Source organism: Rutilus rutilus (genome assembly GCF_951802725.1).
Source record: "Rutilus rutilus genome assembly, chromosome: 16".
NCBI classification, from domain to species: Eukaryota; Metazoa; Chordata; class Actinopteri; order Cypriniformes; family Leuciscidae; genus Rutilus; species Rutilus rutilus.
Genome location: NC_140224.1, coordinates 2,371,324 through 2,391,105, shown reverse-complemented (window position 1 = coordinate 2,391,105; position 19,782 = coordinate 2,371,324). Strand labels below are relative to the sequence as shown.

General features: G+C 37.1%; 1 protein-coding gene across 2 annotated transcripts in view; it reads right to left on the bottom strand.

Annotated features, from left to right (window-relative positions):
* The window catches only part of slc39a11 (solute carrier family 39, member 11), a 142,693-nt gene that overhangs the window by 119,119 nt on the left and 3,792 nt on the right, over positions 1–19,782 (bottom strand). For both annotated transcript variants that reach the window (XM_084434994.1, XM_084434995.1), the window contains exon 4: positions 4,684–4,842. In XM_084434994.1, the coding sequence (XP_084291120.1) occupies positions 4,684–4,842 (159 nt within the window). The remainder of the gene's footprint in view (positions 1–4,683; positions 4,843–19,782) is intronic.

Genomic DNA, 19,782 nt, shown 5'->3' with positions numbered 1-19,782 from the left:
TATAAAAATGCAGAAACTGAGCAGCGTCCAGACCAGCACGCCGGCAGCAAATGAAGCGAAAAAATAATACACTAATTTGCATTATAATGGGACTCGTGAGGCTGACAAGAGAAAATAGCCTTTGAGACGCTAATGAGGAAAGATAAGGGCAGGTTAACACATGGGGTAATGAGATATAGCATGTGCCATCCCTTCAGTTGATACCCAGACCTAACACTTGTCATTCAAACTTCACCTTTTGACTGTAGTTGGGATAAAATCAGAAAAAAACAGGAAGAAAACAATGAAGAAAGAAGAAAGGAAAGGGGGGAAAGAGAATGAGAACATTAAAAATGGAGAAAGAAGAAGATGAAGTACAAGGAGAGGAAGAAGAAGGGAAAACAGGAGAAGATGGATGGATGGATGGATGGATGGATGGATGGATGGATGGATGGATGGATGGATGGATGGATGGATGGATGGATGGATGGATGGATGGATGGATGGATGGATGGATGGATGGATGGATGGATGGATGGATGGATGGATGGATGGATGGATGAGGAAAAAGAAGAAAATGGAACAAAGGAGGGAAAGTAGGGAGGAGAGGGAAAGAAAAAAAGAACACGGAAAGAGAAAGAAGGGACAAATAAAGGCAAGGAAATGAAAATGGAGAAAAAGGGGTAGAGGATGATGAAAGAAGGATTGACAGAGGAACAGGATGAGAAACATGAAGATAAAAATAAAGGAGGAAAGAAAGGAACAGGAACAGGAATAGGAAGGAAGGAAGGAAGGAAGGAAGGAAGGAAGGAAGGAAGGAAGGAAGGAAGGAAGGAAGGAAGGAAGGAAGGAAGGAAGGAAGGAAGGAAGGAAGGAATAGGAAGGAAGGAAGGAAGGAAGGAAGGAAGGAAGGAAGGAAGGAAGGAAGGAAGGAAGGAAGGAAGGAAGGAAGGAAGGAACAATAATATGGCGATGGAAGAAAAAGAAGAGAAAAGGGATGGATGGATGGATGGATGGATGGATGGATGGATGGATGGATGGATGGATGGATGGATGGATGGATGGATGGATGGATGGATGGATGGATGGATGGATGGATGGATGGATGGATGGATGGATGGATGGATGGAAACAGGAGGAAATCAAATCAACACTGTGTGGTATTAAAAAGGCTTGAGTGAAAGAAAGTCAATGATCTCAGCACTTGGACGAGATCACATCCAGTTTACTGGCATTCCTCTGAATTCCCAGAATGCAACAGCCCATACAGACATAAAAGACAGCAACACACAGATGGGTTTCTACTTTCTCTTAACCTCAGTAAACAACTACTCAAGAGACCCAAGAGTTTCTGACACTGGTTTGATGTTCACATTGTTCCACCAGAGATTACAGCGAGTCCAGCTCTCAGAACAAAACCATTACACCATTTTACCCATAAAACATCTCAAGTGCAAACTGCCAACTTTGTCCATTGTAAATGGGCAACTAATCAGAGTAACAAAGTAGCAAGATTTGTCTATGTGTAACAAAGTCCAACCGGTTTGAGTTTTCCAGACACTCAATCCTGCGACAGCTTGGCCTTTAGACAGGTGTTCAGTCACACAACCTGGGTACGAGGAGCAGGGCAACAATAGAGAACGTGGGAAATGGCGTTGTGTGTTGAGGGAGGATAAACGGCGTGTGATACGTGTCTTTGGACCGGAGCCATGGTAATTACTTCACTGGGGGTTGCTGGGCTGGCATCATCTCACGCTCTTTCGGTCGAAGTGTTTGCCAACAGTGCCAGTAAAAGTGACTACACCAGCTGTCCAAACACGAGGAGGGGGTTCGACCGGAGACCCTGCGCATGTATTTCAAACTGATTGCAGTGTCACTATATTCAACCAGCATTGTCTATGTGCTAAGAGCACAGTTTAAAGGAACAGTTCACCCTGGAACCAAAAGGATTTTCAAGCCAAATGACGCAAAAACTCCATAAAAGTTTTTGTATCATAAAAATGATCCACATGGAAAGACCAAAATTTAGGCGAAAGACCTTGTACACCTAATGGCTGAAAGATATGGGGGTGCCGTGTATCAGGATGATAATGCTCTAATACACACAGCAGACTTGAGACAGAATGGTTTGATGAACATGGAAGTGAAGTTGATCTCCCAAGGCCTGCATAGTCACCCGATCTGAGTATTACTGAGCCTTTTGGAGAAGCGAGTCAGAAAACGTTTTCCTCCACCAGCATTACGTAGTGACCTGGATGGATGGATGGATGGATGGATGGATGGATGGATGGATGGATGGATGGATGGATGGATGGATGGATGGATGGATGGATGGATGGATGGATGGATGGATGGATGGATGGATGGATGGATGGATGGATGGATGGATGGATGGAACAGGAAGAGGAAAAAAAGAAGACAACAAAGGAAGGAAATATCAAAGATGGAGTAAAGGAAATGAACAGGAAGAGGGAAAAGTGAAAAGGATGGATGGATGGATGGATGGATGGAACAGGAAGAGGAAAAAAGAGAAGACGACAAATGAAGGAAGGAAGGAAATCTCAAAGATGTAGTAAAGGAAATGAACAGGAAGAGGAAAAAGTGAAAAGGATGGATGATATAAAAATATTGCAAGAATTAGATGCTTTGTTTCCAGACTAGACTTAGAGAAACTTGTTCATGCTTTCATCACCAGCAGGGTGGATTATTGTAATGGACTCCTCACTGGCCTTCCCAAAAAGACCATAAGACAGTTGCAGCTCATACAGAACGCTGCTGCCAGGATTCTGAGCAGAACCAGAAAATATGAACATATCACACCAGTCCTCAGGTCTTTACACTGGCTCCCAGTTAGATTTAGGATTGATTTTAAAGTATTATTACTGGTATACAAATCATTCAATGGCCTAGGACCTCAATACATTGCAGATATGCTCACTGAATATAAACCCAACAGATCACTCAGATCATTAGGATCATATCAGCTAGAAATACCAAGGGTTCACTCTAAGCATGGCGAGTCTGCTTTTAGCTATTATGCTGGAACCAGCTTCCAGAGGAGATCAGACGTGCTCCTACTGTAGTCACTTTCAAATCCAGACTCAAAACACTTCTGTTTAGCTATGCATTTACTGAATGAGCACTGTGCCGCTGTTCGTCCGACTGTTTGTACTGTACTGTATTTTATTTTATTTTTCTAAACTGTTTTAATTATTCTTATTTCTTTTTATTATTTTAATTTCTTCTATGTAAAGCACTTTGAATTGCCATTGTGTATGAAATGTGCTATATAAATAAACTTGCCTTGCCTTGCCTACATTAATAATCGGCCTTACACTCGTTAAATGTGTCCCCGGCTTAAACGGGCGTTTAGTTATAATGCTCCATTTGATTGGAACCAGTTACAAGATAAATTATGCCTAAAAGATCTGGTATTTCTAAATGAATTTTGTATTTTAAAGGACTATTTGTTTCTCACAATGAACTAGTTGCTTATTAACATGCATATAACTAGGATATTGGCTGTTTATTAGTACTTATAAAGCACATATTAATGCCTTATTCTCCATGACCATATTCTACATCCCTAATTAATAAAGTGTGTGTGTGCGTGCCTGCGCTATCACTTTAGGTTTTAAGGTTAAGGCCACCTGACAAGCTTGCTACTATAATTTTTGTACACATGCTTAATGAAAAAGAAATGAGGAAATTCTAGCTAGTTCTCATCCTGATGTTTCAACAACAGCAGGGGCTAATGGGTTCACGGATATATTAATAATGGAATAATATATGATAGTGTGATAGCTACAAGCTGTTAATCTGTGAGCCAAGAGAGTTTAGATGACATTTACACATTAATAAAGAAAGATGCTTTGTTACACCAGCCGCATTATATTTTTACAGGTCACAAGTTCACAACTGAAGCATATGTGCGGGGCAGTCAGTATGATGTCAAATCAACAATATCTTGTGTTTAGCTGTCAGAATCAATATCCATATATATAATATAAAATAGTGATCAGATTCCTAAATGCTGTGCGGCTTCTCAATTACCTACCCATCATTTTCATCAATATCATTCTCAACAGTCAATACTACAGCTTTAAACATCATATCCATGTTATGAGTTACTGTACAAATACTGATTAGGGTATTAAACAGAATAAATTAATCCTAACATAAATTGAACTCTAGATTAAACAGGTTCAAATGCAGCTAAAGATTTATCAAACTTATCAATATACCAAATTTATATATTAGTAATAAGCAATGTTCACTTGTATACATACTGAACAAAAACATTTAACTTCATGCAACCTGGTTTCTGTGAACAATTTCTGTGCTTAGAACCGATTCTCAGATTTGCAGAAACTAATCACTACTTTTAATCAGAGCGCATTAAGGGTTTTCAGTTAAAACTGCGTCGTGCAAGTTAATAACTAATGATCGTTGCAACGGAAGTGAATCAATCAAAACTAACTTTATCTGGACAATAACTTTATTCTAGAGCCGCTGTAAAGCCAAAACAATCTCTGTTGCTTTATTTTCCTATTATCACTGTAAAGCTGCTTTGAAACGGTCTATATTGTTAAAAACGCTGTATAAATGAAGGTGACTTGACTTGACCTAATCTAGTAATATTATTGTTTCTACCGTATATTGGAACGGATTATACCAGAGAAGTGCTCTGCAAATAAAGCTCACCAGAACAGGCATCATCAGGTCTGCAATGTACACAAACAGAGCTCCCAGTGTAAACCCCACAGCGACCGGGAGGAACGCAAAGTCCCCATATTTCCCAGATTCCTCGGCCATCTCGATAGCAGGAGCCAGCAGGGACCAATAGGACGCCGCCAGCATGACCTGAGGACCGAGAGACACGGTTAAACACAACACATCTCACTCTTACACTCCAAAACACAACAATTACACTTAAAAATAAAGGAGCAATGAACCATTTTTGGGCTAAATAACCCTTTTTTCCACTATAAAGAGTCTTTTATGGAATGGATGTTAAAGGTTTGTCCTGGAACCATCAATATTTAAGAACCTTTATTTTTGTTCAATGTCATGTGCAAAACACAGCTAGTTTAACCCTATATAAAGCCTACTGTATCATATTTGATATGCAAATTTCTAGGGCCTCTAACATGATCAAAACTTTGCTGATAAACCTGTCGCACACAGTCCTTCTGTCGTCTGATTGATAGTTTAGACTTTCTAGCATGTAAAAGGCCTTTGGGTGTAAATGTAAAAAAAAAAAAAGTAAAAAAAAAAAAAGTAAACATAACAGTAACTTTTATATAGTTAATAATATTTCAAGATGAACACTTACTGGACTGAAGCAACTCGGTTTACTTGATTATCAATACCTAATGTTTTAGAAAAATCAAGTTCAAATATGATGATCAGGCTTCTGAGGAAGGTTTATTTGTTCATCTCTTATTCATCATTGTATTCCAATGCATTATATGTTTTAAAACTACAGAGCTTTGATCATAAACTAAGCACTTAAATATCAACTTACTAAGACATTATTGGCAGATATTGATATTTATATGCATTTTATTCAAGTATCTGCTGTACTGTTATAAAGATCTCATTGATTTACATTACAAGCATCAGAATTTATTTTTGTCCACACAAATATCAGCATCTGCAGCAAATTGCGAAATTTAGCTCTTTTATTTTTTCTCCACATTCCCAATATTTCATACTATATGAGCCATAAAAGGTTGACGCATCGAATATGACACAAAACATAAAACATGCATGCAAACTTTTTCATCTTAAGTCACAATGAACTGTTCCATTTTAAGGAGTGGTTGATTATGATTTGACTTTTCTAACTGTAGTTAGTGTGTAATGTTGCTGTTTGAGCATAAACAACATCTGCAAAGTTACAGCGCTCAAAGCTCAAAGCAAAGGGAGATATTTGCTTTTAAAGAAATGGCTTTTTAAGGACTACAACAAACGGCTGGTAGAGACTACACCACATTCCTCCCGGGTTAGTGACATCACCAACCCTAAAATTTACATAAACCCCGCCCTCTGAACACAATTTATAGATTATCATGACAGAATATGCTAATCAGTGACTAGAAGATAACTACACATCAGCTTCATAAATTCATCATCTAACCATTCAGAAATGTCCTGTTGCCTCTACATGTTGTCACTTCTTCTTGAGTCTCTCCATCATTGTCTGACTCCGGTTTGAACATAAAAGGCTAAACGTTTTTGAAATCTTCAGTGCATGTGTGTGTGTGAGCTCTTAAAGCTCCGCCCCCTGTGCCGAGAGCAGCGGCTCATTTGCATTTAAAAGACACAGACACAAAAACGGTGCGTTTTTGCTCACCCTCAAAAATTGACAACTTTAACATGCTATATAAAAACTTATTTTACATCTTGTGAAAAGGGCTTTATACCACCCCTTTAAAAAAATAAAGGCTTTACAGGGTTAAATTGGATTTTTCATACTTTTTGTTCACAAATGTGTCTTAATATTGTCAGAATCACACTAATGATAAGCTAAAACAAGCCTCTGTTGGTAATGGAGAAGAGCAGCGCAGTGATCAGAGGAGAAGATGCAGCATTATCAAGCTTCTGTTTGACAGGGAAGTGCAAACTCTTCTTCAAAGAGACCGACTGGATATTAGATGAGAGGAAAAGGCATGGGGGGGGGGGGGGGGGGGGGGGGGGCATTATCATCTGCAACAGAATCCTGAAGAAATAAATGTGTGATAGTGTGAGATCTATTTTTCATTCCTTTTGAACTTTTTGCCATTCAATTTCAATTTGGATTTCTTTTGATGAATCACTTCAGATGATAATGTCTGATTTGTAAATGTGACAGAACTGGAATATAGCACACAGCTTATTACAATAGTATTTGAAAGAGTATGCAACAACAAACATTTCTGAAGTTATGTTTACTACTCGAATACTGTTTAGTTGGGGCAATATTATTGATCTCCTGCATTATATGAGAACTGATATTTTCTTCTAGATCTGCTGTAGAGCAGAAATACATCTTTGTTGCATTATTTTCCTGTGATCTCAGTAAAGCAGCTTTAAAACAATCTGTTTTGTAAAAATCTCTTTATAAATAAAGGTGACTTGAAATAAAAAAAGATCATATTTATGCTCACAGCATGCATATGTTACTGAGACACAAAGATATAGTTGAATTATGATGTTTTTTATGCTTTTATTTTGTGCTCTGACAATGAAATCAACTTAAAACACATTCGATACAGAATGCAAATCTTCCAAACTCCAGTTTGCATAAGAAGACTCTTATATTATTCATGATTGAAAAGTGATGACAAAACCCTCAAGCAGAAAAGAGCACATTTTTTTCTATGCTGTCCAACACTTTTGGCTAAATCATGATCAAAGACTTGTTCATTCGTCCTGTCGGCACCCTGGTGATGATATCAGGACCTAAAGGAAGACACCGGCACTGTGTCTTACTCAGAGAGGTGATATTTTATTTCACACACACACACACACAAGAATAGCAGACAATGACTCACTCACTCAAACTCAGAGACAGAATCTCAAGGAAACATTGTAACAATGTAAAACAAAGCAAACACACCTACTTTTTCCTACACTGTGCTCTGATTGGTCGGCTGGTTCATGTGTTCTGATTGGTCGAGTGCTTTGAGCGTGTCCCACCCCTTACCATAACCGCCAGTTTAACACACTACTAACTAACTCAACCAGGCCCCGCCCCTTTATTCTGCGTATGAATTATTTAAATGAGGAACATTGTGACGTGTTCATTCCCGGAAGAAACTCAAGACTACAATGGAGACGTTTCAGGAGTTCAGAAACACTGACACTGATATAGAGAAGAACTTAGTGCTTTGAAACTTTGCAAGCTTTTTCACTCTCAAACAGCAACATTACACATGAACCAGCCGACCAATCAGAGCACAGTGTAGGAAAAAGTAGGTGTGTTTGCTTTGTTTTACATTGTTACAATGTTTCCTTGAGATTCTGTCTCTGAGTTTGAGTGAGTGAGTCATTGTCTGCTATTCTTGTGTGTGTGTGTGTGTGAAATAAAATATCACCTCTCTGAGTAAGACACAGTGCCGGTGTCTTCCTTTAGGTCCTGATATCATAGGTCGGCTGGTTCATGTGTTCTGATTGGTCGAGTGCTTTGAGCGTGTCCCACCCCTTACCATAACCGCCAGTTTAACACACTACTAACTAACTCAACCAGGCCCCGCCCCTTTATTCTGCGTATGAATTATTTAAATGAGGAACATTGTGACGTGTTCATTCCCGGAAGAAACTCAAGACTACAATGGAGGCGTTTCAGGAGTTCAGAAACACTGACACTGATATAGAGAAGAACTTAGTGCTTTGAAACTTTGCAAGCTTTTTCACTCTCAAACAGCAACATTACACACTAAAGAAAGATGAAACAGTGAAAAAAAGCATATTAGGTCCACTTTAAAACATGATGAATAATTAAGAAAGCTTTCCGCCAGATTAAAAAAACTAAGGTATGTGGTGGTTAGTTGTGCTTCCTTGCTTTTCAAACATTATAAACGTTTTAAAGCAGCCCTGCATAAACAGACGGTGAGAAAGACGAGAGGATTTGAGGAGAAGTGTGGCATTACAAATACATCTGCATTTAAAAAGATTCCTGAAGGGTTAAAAAAGTAATTACGAAAAGTGACGTAATTCTTATTTGTAATGCAACTTCTTGTTCATAACAAACACATCTGGGAAGTTGTGTACTAAAAAAATAAACAATAAAACAATAAAAATCTTTCAGATTATCATTAATGGTTCATCATTAAGCTATCATCACAGTTCTGAAAAACAAAACATTAATAACTGGAGAAACCCTTCAGCACAATAGGATTACTATGACTTTAAGATAATCTGATTAGTGTTCAAATGTTTAATATTACACACTTACTTAATGTACCAAACCATCAAAGTCTTACTGCATATTGTATTTGTGCAGGTTTGCTGTACTTGTTTGTACAATTTGGGCAAAATTTGTGCGATTATATATAAATATGACTATAAAATAAGTCAACTCAAGTCAAGTAACATTTATTTATATAGCGCTGCAGATTATACAAAATAAGCTTCTCAGCAATAAACAGGAAAAGTTTTATTGTTGTAAAATTCTTCAGTTATGAAACTGATTTAATTCATCTATGAGCAGTGTCAGTATTCAGCTCAATTTAGTTGAATGTTTATTCAATTTAGTTCAATAACAGTGTCAATGTTCATAAATAATAATAATAAATATTATAAACATTAACAAATTAAACAACATAAAAAAACATTACTTTTGCAATATTACACTGTCAATAAAAAAAAAAGTTGTGTTGTGATTTTAGTTTTGTTTGGATTAATCGTGCAGCATTTACATTACTAAACAACTAATACTACATTAATTTAGCAACTACATTACTAAACTATTAAGACTAATATTAATAATAAGCCTTAACTTTGCAAGGGTAGATGGAGTAATGTAATTTTACCACAGGATGTCTGTAATATTAATGGCCAATTCGCACGGGATAAGATATCTCAGTAAAACTAGCAGAAGTGGGAGGGGTAACGTTAAGTCGATTTGCGCATCGCCGTCACCCTCCTGTCGTCATGTGTGTATTACGTTGCATCCTGATATCACGTGCGCAAACACATATAACCTATATGTAAGGGATAATGTAGAGCGAGGCGGTTGTTATAGCGAAGACAACCCCGACAGGCTGATCGGGACCCCGACGTGAAGCGGATCTTGAATCTGCCTGAAGGGGTTGTGTTCGCCATAACAACCGCCTCGCTCTACATTATCCCGCTTATTACATGGCTACCCACCAAATAAATCAATAATTTGACACGAAATATTGATTTAAAAAGGAGTTTATTGATTTAAAAACGATTGTATTGCTTTCGCTAAAGAAGTTAGTCCGTTCCATCTCTTCGGTTAGAATCCTGCGTCCATAGCAACGCTCTGTTTATCATGGCAACGGTGTGTTATACTTATATTATCAAGAAATAACACACCGCATTCTACATTGGAATTCAACCAAGCCATGTAATAATTATATATATTACATGGCTTGGTTGAATTCTAATGTAGAATGTATAAGTATAACACACCGTTGCCATGAAAAACAGAGCGTTGCTATGGACGCAGGATTCTAACCGTAGAGACGGAACAGACTATTTTCTTTAGCGGAAGCAATACAATCGTTTTTAAATCAATAAACTCCTTTTTAAATCAATATTTTGTGTGAAATTATTGATTTATTTGGTAGGTAGCCATGTAATAAGCGGGATAATGTAGAGCGAGGCGGTTGTTATAGCGAATACAACACCTTCAGGCTGATCAGGACTCCGACGCGAAGCGGAGATATAAAACAGTTTACATATAAACTGCTTACATATAAAACAGTTATGTCCGGTCAAACGATGTATTAATTAACTTCAGATTGGATTGTGTTGGTAATAGGCTTTTACCTAACGCTAAAAGATGTTTCGTGCCTCTAACAAGTGCTTTCAATCTTCTTTCTGTTCTGAATGGTGTGTGTAAAACACTTGAGTTTTGCCACAGACTCGTCCCAGCGTCTAGAACGCAACTGAATGCCCTTTCAAGCGTCTCCATACTTGAAAAACCGCGGAAAACTACATGTACTTATAAACACGAAATTACGAAATATTTATGTACATATTTACAGCGGGTCTATTCGCACGGGATTAGTGTTACCTGAGGTCATTTTTCCAGCCCTTTTTACTGAAGGTAAAAGTCGGCGTAATCTTTACTGACATTGTCCGTGATGATTACTGAGATGCACATTCGGACGGGACTAAAATCACTGAGAAGCTCTGGTAATTATCACTTTACCCCACCTCTCCATGTTAAACTAGTCCTGTCCGAATAGTCTATTCTGTTAGGACAAGGCAAAAAAAATAAAATAAAGATCAAAATAGGTAAAGCATTCATGGAAAGCTGTCTGTCTCTGGAAATTACACTTGTATTTCCTTAGCACCCAAAGCAGCACTTTACGATTATTGTTGTTATTATTATTATTATTATTATTATGTCTTGTGGAAAACCTCAATTTCCTGCTCCATTTGACATCCGTTTTGTTCCCTTTGAGGGCAAGGCTGTTATTAACATCAGGGGTGAAACACGCAGGTTAATCGAGGACTTCTTCTATAATGAACTCAACTGAGCTGCGCATTTCAGGTCAATTAAACTCTGAGGTTCTGACACCTCTAAAAGGTGTGCTATTTATTTTCTTTTTGGAAGGGGGTAATCATTTCATTTTCTTGTGCACCTCTTTCCCCAAGAGGAAATGCTTTGAATAAGAACAAGTCGGCATAATAATGTTGAGTGTCTAGACATGTTCCCGCACAAAGACGAACATACCTGCTCAGTTAATGGCTCATTACAGGCGCTGTGATTGCACAGGGGCTCAGAGGCCTATTGACTGACTGATGAAACACAACTACAAGACAAACAGGCAATCTCAGGAACCGAGCAATGATGCACGCCTGTCCTTCAGAGATAAAGGTGAACCTTGTGCTTTCAGTTAAAGGGCTCGTTTTTTCTTGATCTTTTGACTTATAAGAGGTCATCGTACTTTAAAAATACTCCTGCAAGTTTTGTTGGTTCAAAAACAGCTTTTATTGAAACCAAGCAGCCAAAACAGCTCGTTTCGGATTTTTCCTCAGTATGATGTCATAGTGCGACCAAGGACCGCCTACTTCTACATCATCGGCTCTGTGGCCCCGCCCATCGATTTGCGCATAATGTCTAAAAATAAATACGAGAAATAGGATTACTCCAGTAACAAAACGATAGAGACTCTGAAGATTACAAGATGTTTTGAAATAACTTCCTTGTGATCCTCACATTACGAAAGAGTGGATTCACTTTTTTTTCTTTTCTTTTTTATCCCAGTAAGAAACTGTACATTTAGTTGCCAAAGATGAAGCACTAAAATTATTACCTGGAAATAAATAAAAACTAAAACTGAAATAAAAAACTGCTTTTTTATTTATTTTATTTTTTACATAAACTATGAAATTAAAATAAAATGGAAACTGAAAATATAAAATAAATGCCAATTAGAAATATTCATAAACATTAATAAAAACTATAATGGCATTAAATAACACTGAATCATTATTAAAAAAAATATATATTATTTTTTAAATCAAGGTATTAAAAAAAGGTCCACAAATGCAGTGAACCACAACTTATCCTTATCTGTAAAACAAAGTTGTTTAAGACTTCTTTTCTTTGTTCACATCTGTGTATTTGTCTATTTGTATTAAACTCACAACCACTACTAAAAGCACTTTTAGTTGATTGTTGTGCAGTCCAATTACGAAACTACAGCTAAAGCCTAATTATCTTTCTGCAGCTGAAGGAGAATTTAATCCTCTTGAAAAACCCATTTCTATGTTGTAAAATGAAGGAAAACTCATTAATTAGCCTGCCTTCAGGTGGAGAATCTTTCTTTCCTCATCTTAATGCACCATCAATAAAATGTGCTGTTTGCTGCAGCCACACATGCACACACACACACACACACACACACACACACAGTTGAGCCGCTCGCCCAGTGTGTGTGTCTCTGTTATTTTCAGATATTTTTGAATCTTGGACCTCTGTGTTACCAGCAGAAATATTTCAGCACTGCACTAGCGTCCACACATCCATATTGAGGGACATTGTGACTTTGAGCAACATTACCAAACATAAGAACCCAGTGACACCATCTAATATATATTTACATATTTTTTAATATCTAACTAACTAATTAAAATGCAAACTATTACATTAGATTAGATTCAGCTTCAGCTTCACATTCATTTTGCAGAGTACAATACAAAGCCAATACAGAACATAACACAAAGTTACATTTACAGCAGAGACAATCAACTAGAGCGACCTGTTTTTTCTTCAAAAAACAATTATAATTCAAATGACATCTGCCAGTTTTGGACTGTACGCACTATATAAGCATGTAATCCAATAATCCTTTACAATTTGTGTGACATCAACCATTTAAAAATCACCAAAGAAAATTTAATTGGAAGGTATGCAGGTTAAGCTGAAAAACATTTAATAATAAATATAGCTGCAAGCAACAATTAACAGGGTACAAGCGCTTTAAGGCCTTTAAGCCACTGCGTAAAAAGCTACTGTTTAATTTAGCAAACCTGTAACCATCTAGATCATAGATGGAAACTGAGCCATTTACAGCCAAAACAGACAATTTACTAAGGAAATATATGTTTTAAAGCTTTTTATCAGTTATCGAGGTTGAGCCAAAAAAAAAAGTTTTTTTTAAATAATCTCTAATATTTAACAAATGATTCGATTGACAGCGGCGGTCCAACAGGCAAAGTTGCTCAGAATGAGGAGCTCTATCATATGGTTTGAATGTCTTGGGCATGTACGAAAAATCGCGTGATATACAATCCTTTATACCTGAAAAGCGCGAAGGCGTACCCCTCTAGAGCCGTGAGTCAGTTCGTTTCGTTTCGTTCCGATCGGCCTCCGTTCACCTTGTCTGACAGCCGCTCGAAATTCATTTATCCGATGGCAGCCGTGTTTTTCGAGATACACAAATGTCCTTGTAGACAATCGTGGCACTTTGGACAAAGACACTGCATGCCAATTTAACTATAGCCGTTTTCGTGTTTCGTTTTTTGCCAGTCGCCACAACTTTTTACGCGACCACAGACCAAGCCGAGTTTATCTCATCCCGTTCAAGAGGGATAGCCGTTTTAGTAAAAGTGGCCACGCCCACTCTGAACGTTTTGGTGTCCCATCGCAGACGTCAATCAAATTTCGATCTTTTTAGATAATTATTGACAATCAGAATCCAGAATATTTAGACACTGGTTTGGTTCCAATCGGGCGTAAACCCTCGGACTAGTTTGGAAAAGTACGTGTTTTTTTCCCGAAAAATCCGAAATAAAGTCAAAGTCAAAGTTTATTTATAAAGCACTTTTTAAAAACAGCAAGTGTTTAACAAAGTGCAGTACACGTACAGTATATCCTATATCAATGATACAAACAGTCAACAGCACAGAAATAAAAGCAATAAAACAACAGGGTCCCAAACGGTCCCAAAGCTTCGGTCCTGCTACTGCAAATGCTCTTTCACCCCTGCTTTTCAGCTTTACCCGTGGGACAACTAAGAGCAAATGGTCAGCAGACCTAAGCGCTCTTGACGGAGCATACTGCTTGATCAGTTCAGGCAGATACTTAGGTGCAAGACCATTAAGAGATTTAAAAACAAACATCAAAATCTTAAAATTAATCCTAAAACGGGACAGGCAACCAGTGAAGAGAGGAGAGAACAGGGGTAATGTGTTCCCGCTTTCGTGTACCCGTCAACAGGCGAGCTGCTGCATTCTGGACCCTCTGCAGTCTGGAGAGAGAGGCCTGACTAATGCCTATATAGAGGCCATTACAATAATCCAGACGCGATGAGATAAAAATGTGAAGAAGTCTTTGAAAGTCTATAAAAAACAGGACAGATTTCACCCTGATGAGTTGTCTCAATTGGAAAAAACTAGATTTAACTACCAAGTTAATCTGTTTATCCAATTTAAAAATCACAGTCCATAATAACACCTACATTTTTAACATAAGATTTCCCTAGTGGATTCAATTCCCCAAGATCCAACTGTAAGGATTCATAAGTGCCACCCGGCGTAAACAGCATGACTTCTGTTTTATTTTCATTAAAACTTAGGAAATTCAGTGCCATCCAGGCCTTAATTTCCTCAAGACACTGTAATAGAGGCGCTAACATAGGAGTGTCTTTTCTTATACCTGAAAATGACGCCACAAGGGTGACGATCGAATCCGTGACATGCATTTTGTTTGTCTTGAGCCAAGGATTCCATCAATATAATACATTGAGCCTGTGACGATCGGTTTAGGAGTTATGGCTCATTACATACTTTTTGATCACTGTAGCGCCACCATCAGGCCGATTGGGGCGAGGATGTGTACTATCATCCCTCAAAGTTTCACTTACGGTTTTGGCCTGCCCGACCACTTTTAGGGTGTCATGATAAAATCATTGATTTGTTTCAGCACTACGTGCCTGTTATAGACGTTTAGTAATTACAGCAATTAAACTGAATGAATAATTAAAATGTATGAATTGAAATGAGCACTGAAATCAGATTTAAGATCCAAATTGGCCATTAACGTTTTTATTACCAATTTAACCGTAATTGAATTCTTTCTTCTCCTCTCAGTCTGAGCTCTAACACACACACACACACACACACACACACACACAGTATTTATCCAACGTTTCAAGCCATCCCGTCCCAGGCTCTTCTCTGAACTCATCGGCCCAGTATTGATTTGTAATCGGGCTCAGTGACGGGGATGGAGAGCATTAGACTACATCCTGTATAATTAAATCTGTCCACCTTCCCTCAGAAGTGCTCGATACGCTGATGATGATTAGACGTGGGAGGCGCATTTTCAAGTTACGACTAATATTTTTGTTTTTCAAAGCGAACACCTAATACAGACCTACACAACACTGAATCTGTCTGGGGGAAAGAAAACAGGAAGTCTGCTATATAAACACACACACACACACACACACACACACACAGTCGCCTTCACTGCACTCAATAATTATCAGTGCATTGCTTTCAAGCATCTCCAGCTTTCTACTTTTAATTTAACCTTTAAATGTAAATTGTCATTTAAAAAAAAAATCTTTCACACTTTCTAATAGACCACAGGCCTTATTTAAAGCAACACTAAAGAACTTTTCCTCTTCGGCCCCCTACAGGATGGAAGCGGAATTGTCCATTACAGCTGTCGTAAATAATATTGCCGCCCGCAGCCTACTGTCGCACGCACGCTATTTGTTTATCCAACACCGGCTTTGGAATGATCGATGTCCACAGACAAGGTAGAGTATGTTGCATGATTTTATGAAAGTATGATGTATTGCGACATCAGAAACGAAGAAAAACAAAATAATGACAATTGTAAAGCTTGCCGTAAAGCAAGTCAAATTTGTAGTTTCTTATGTCTCATTCGAACTACAGATCCGCTACCCGATCTGGAAAACTTGTATAGTGCGGTTATAGCGGATATAGGGCTGTAAAGCGAATGCAGAAGTGCCTTTCACCCTGTTACGACTTGATGAACCACTGAGACGATTTTGGAAACATTATTTTAAGGTACAAAAAGTTATTTGGTGTTGCTTTAATAAGACGTACATGAAAGGATCCTATGTGAACATACGCAAATTTCAGAAATGTTCTTTACAAAACACCCATTTGCACTACTTAATAATAAATAATATAATATAAGTAATTGTACTTATACATTCAGAAATCATTCTAATGTGCTGATTTGCTGCTTACAAAACATTTCTGATTATTATCAATGTTGAAAAGAGTTGTGCTGCTTCATATTTTTGTGGATTCTTTGAATAGAAAGTTTAAAAGAACAGCATTTATTTGAAATAGAAATCTTTTGTAACATTATAAGTGTCTTTACAGTCATTTTTGATCAATTTAATGCATAAAAATATAAATTTCTTTTAAAAAATAAATATATTTTTTAAATCCATATTATATAATAAACATACGAGTAGCATACTTCTTGTGCTTATGAATGCAATGTATATCATTCGTATATGAACATTTCATAATTTTTTATGTATGCTACTAGTATGCTACTCGTACTAGTATGCTACTCGTTTATATATATACAGTACCAGTCAAAAGTTTGGAAACACTACTATTTTTAACCCTTTAACTGTCACCCCCCCTTTTTTCGCATAGACAAAAAAATCACTATACAAACTTAAATGGTTGTAGTTCAAGAATGCTTTGGAATATAGACATATGGTTGGTCTTGTTTTTAAGAAGACATTTGCCAGATTATTGAAGTGAAATAAATTATGAAAGTGAAACAGAAAAAAAGTTATATAAGTTTGAGTTTATGAAAATATAGAATGTAAAAATATAATTATTAATATTTTATATAAAATATATATATTACAAAATATATTTTACTCTAAAACTGCTAGAAAATTAAAGCCAAAAATCTAAACAAGTTGTGTTCCAAATTTTAGGTTGATATCTCAAAAAATGAGCTTTCAGTAAGATTTTATTTGGGCGCAGTACCAAACTTTTTCACTAGATGGACAGCCAGCTTCCTTACTGACCATATAAGGGCGTCTCCATTTTCATATATGTTTTGAGTGATCTGAACCATTTATTTCCATAATTTCATACAATTTATGAAGTATACATCCTATTCAGAAATAGTATGGGTGTTTTGGCAGTATTTTATTTGATTTCAACCTCTAATAAACATAAAAAGAGCACATATTATGTGCATTATAGCTCGCTGCCGCTGCGTGCCGCATCACAAATCGAGAATCCATAATATTTTTCTTTATATTCTAAACATTTTCAGACCTTTTTTTCTCATCAAATTTAATCTTTTGAACTCTTGGCATGAAAACAAACTGAGGTTTCTACCAATCTTTCATGATTTTTCATGTTTATTTCTATTTCAAAATAAAGGCCTAAACACGCCTAATGAATATGAAATATTCTTGTTGCAAATTGATAAATTACTGCTCCTCTGTAATTTATTTAAAAAAACAGCCACCAAATATGAAAACTAGAGATTGTAAGCTTTCAAATGATATATAGTTTGTCAATATTACTTTAGGTTTTTACTAAGATATTATTGTTCTAAATATATATGGGCAAACGTCCCACCTGTGGATGATTAATGATCTAATGATTTCTGAAGGATCATAAGACACCAAAGACTGGAGTACTTGCTAATGAAAATTCAGCTTTGCATCACAAAAATAAATTACATTTTAAAGTATATTAAAAAAGAGAACAATTATTTTAAATTGTAATAATATTTCATAATATTACTGTTTTTTTTTGTTTGTTTTTTTGTTTTTTTAACTGCAGGCTTGATGAGCATAAGAGACTTCTTGCAAAAGCATTAAAAATAGTAGTGTTTCCAAACTTTTGACTGGTACTGTATATATATATATAAAATGGCAAAAATAAATCTTTATGAAGTTTGCAACATTGGTCGTATTTTGCAGTTTATTACTGTGAAGCTGCTTTGAAACAAAGTATTGTATAAAGCGCTATAGAAATAAAAGTAACTTGACCTAAACCAGCACAATAACACAGTCAGGAAATTATCATTATTAACACAATCATAGAAAATATTAAGATATCACTTTTGTCATGATGAGGTAAAAATGAGGATGCAAAAAGACACATTATTTCTAAACATCACAGTTGAAAGTGGACATAAAACAGGCTCGGGGAAATGGTGGAATGAAACTAAATAGTTTTTGGTGCAAGAAACCTCAATTACACTATAAGTGGACCTCATGATGAAACAACTATTGTAATGCTTTTAAAGGGTGTGGTATAATGCCCTTTTCACAAGATGTAAAATAAGTCTCTGATGTTCCCAGAGTGTGTGTGTGAAGTTTTAGCTCAAAATACCCCACAGATATTTTTATATAGCATGTTAAAGTTGTCACTTTTTGAGGGTGAGCAAAAACGCACCGTTTTGTGTGTGTCCCTTTAAATGCAAATGAGCTGCTGCTCCCAGCACAGGGGGCGGAGCTTCAACAGCTTGTGTCCTTTTACCTCACACACACATGCACTGAAAATTTCAAAAACTGTTAGTCTTTTATGTTCAAACCGGAGTCAGACAATGATGGAGAGACTCAAGAAGAAGTGACAACATGTAGAAGCAACAGAACATTTCTGAATGGTTACTTGATGAATTTATGTATGTGGAGTTATCTTCTAGTCATTGATTAGCATATTCTGTCTTGATAATCTATAAATTGGTTCAGGGGGCAGGGTTTATGTAAATTTTAGGGTTAGTGATGTCACTAACCCTGGAGGAATGTGGTGTAGTCTCTACCAGCCGTTTGTTGTAGTCCTTAAAAAGTGATTTCTTTAAAAGCAAATATCTCCCTTTGCTTTGAACTTTGAGCGTTGTAACTTTGCAGATGTTGTTTATGCTCAAACAACAACATTAAACACTAACTAAAGTTAGAAAAGTCAAATCATAATCAACCACCCCTTAAAAAATCGACTCTTTTGTCAGTGTTGTGGCATAGCATTAGGTTCAGGTTCAAGTCTGGACTGTTTTTCATCACGATCCCTAATTACTTTTACGTCACTCTTCACTTTCTGTCTAACAAAAAGGCGAAAGCACTGACACACACACATACACACACACCGACTGCTACTTCCAGAAATTACAGCCATTAATCTTCAGTGGAAAAAAAAGACTAGACCGAACAAATGCTTCCTCTAAACACATTAATTTCTGGTGACGACTATTGTTGAAAGCATCTCCCACCCCCTATGGTTATAATTGACCACACAAATCAGACTAACAGCCCCTGAGTGTTTCTTAAAGTCCCTAACAGCCTGTCCAGATGCCCTCGCCCTCCCATATCTCCACTGTAGGAAGAGAGAGAATGACCTCAGGAGGATTTGATAATGGCATTGTCATGATGCCAGATGCTGTGGTGTATCTAACAGGAACACAGTTGCTTGAGGCAAAGCAAGACCACAAAACTAATGGACGATAGGGACAACAGCAGACTCCAGAAGAGGATGATGATAATAATGAAGATGATAACGGAGTCTGGATGGGTGGGTGGATGGATGGATGGATGAGTGGGTGAGTGGGTGGGTGGGTGGATGGGAGGATGGATGGGTGGGTGGATGGAT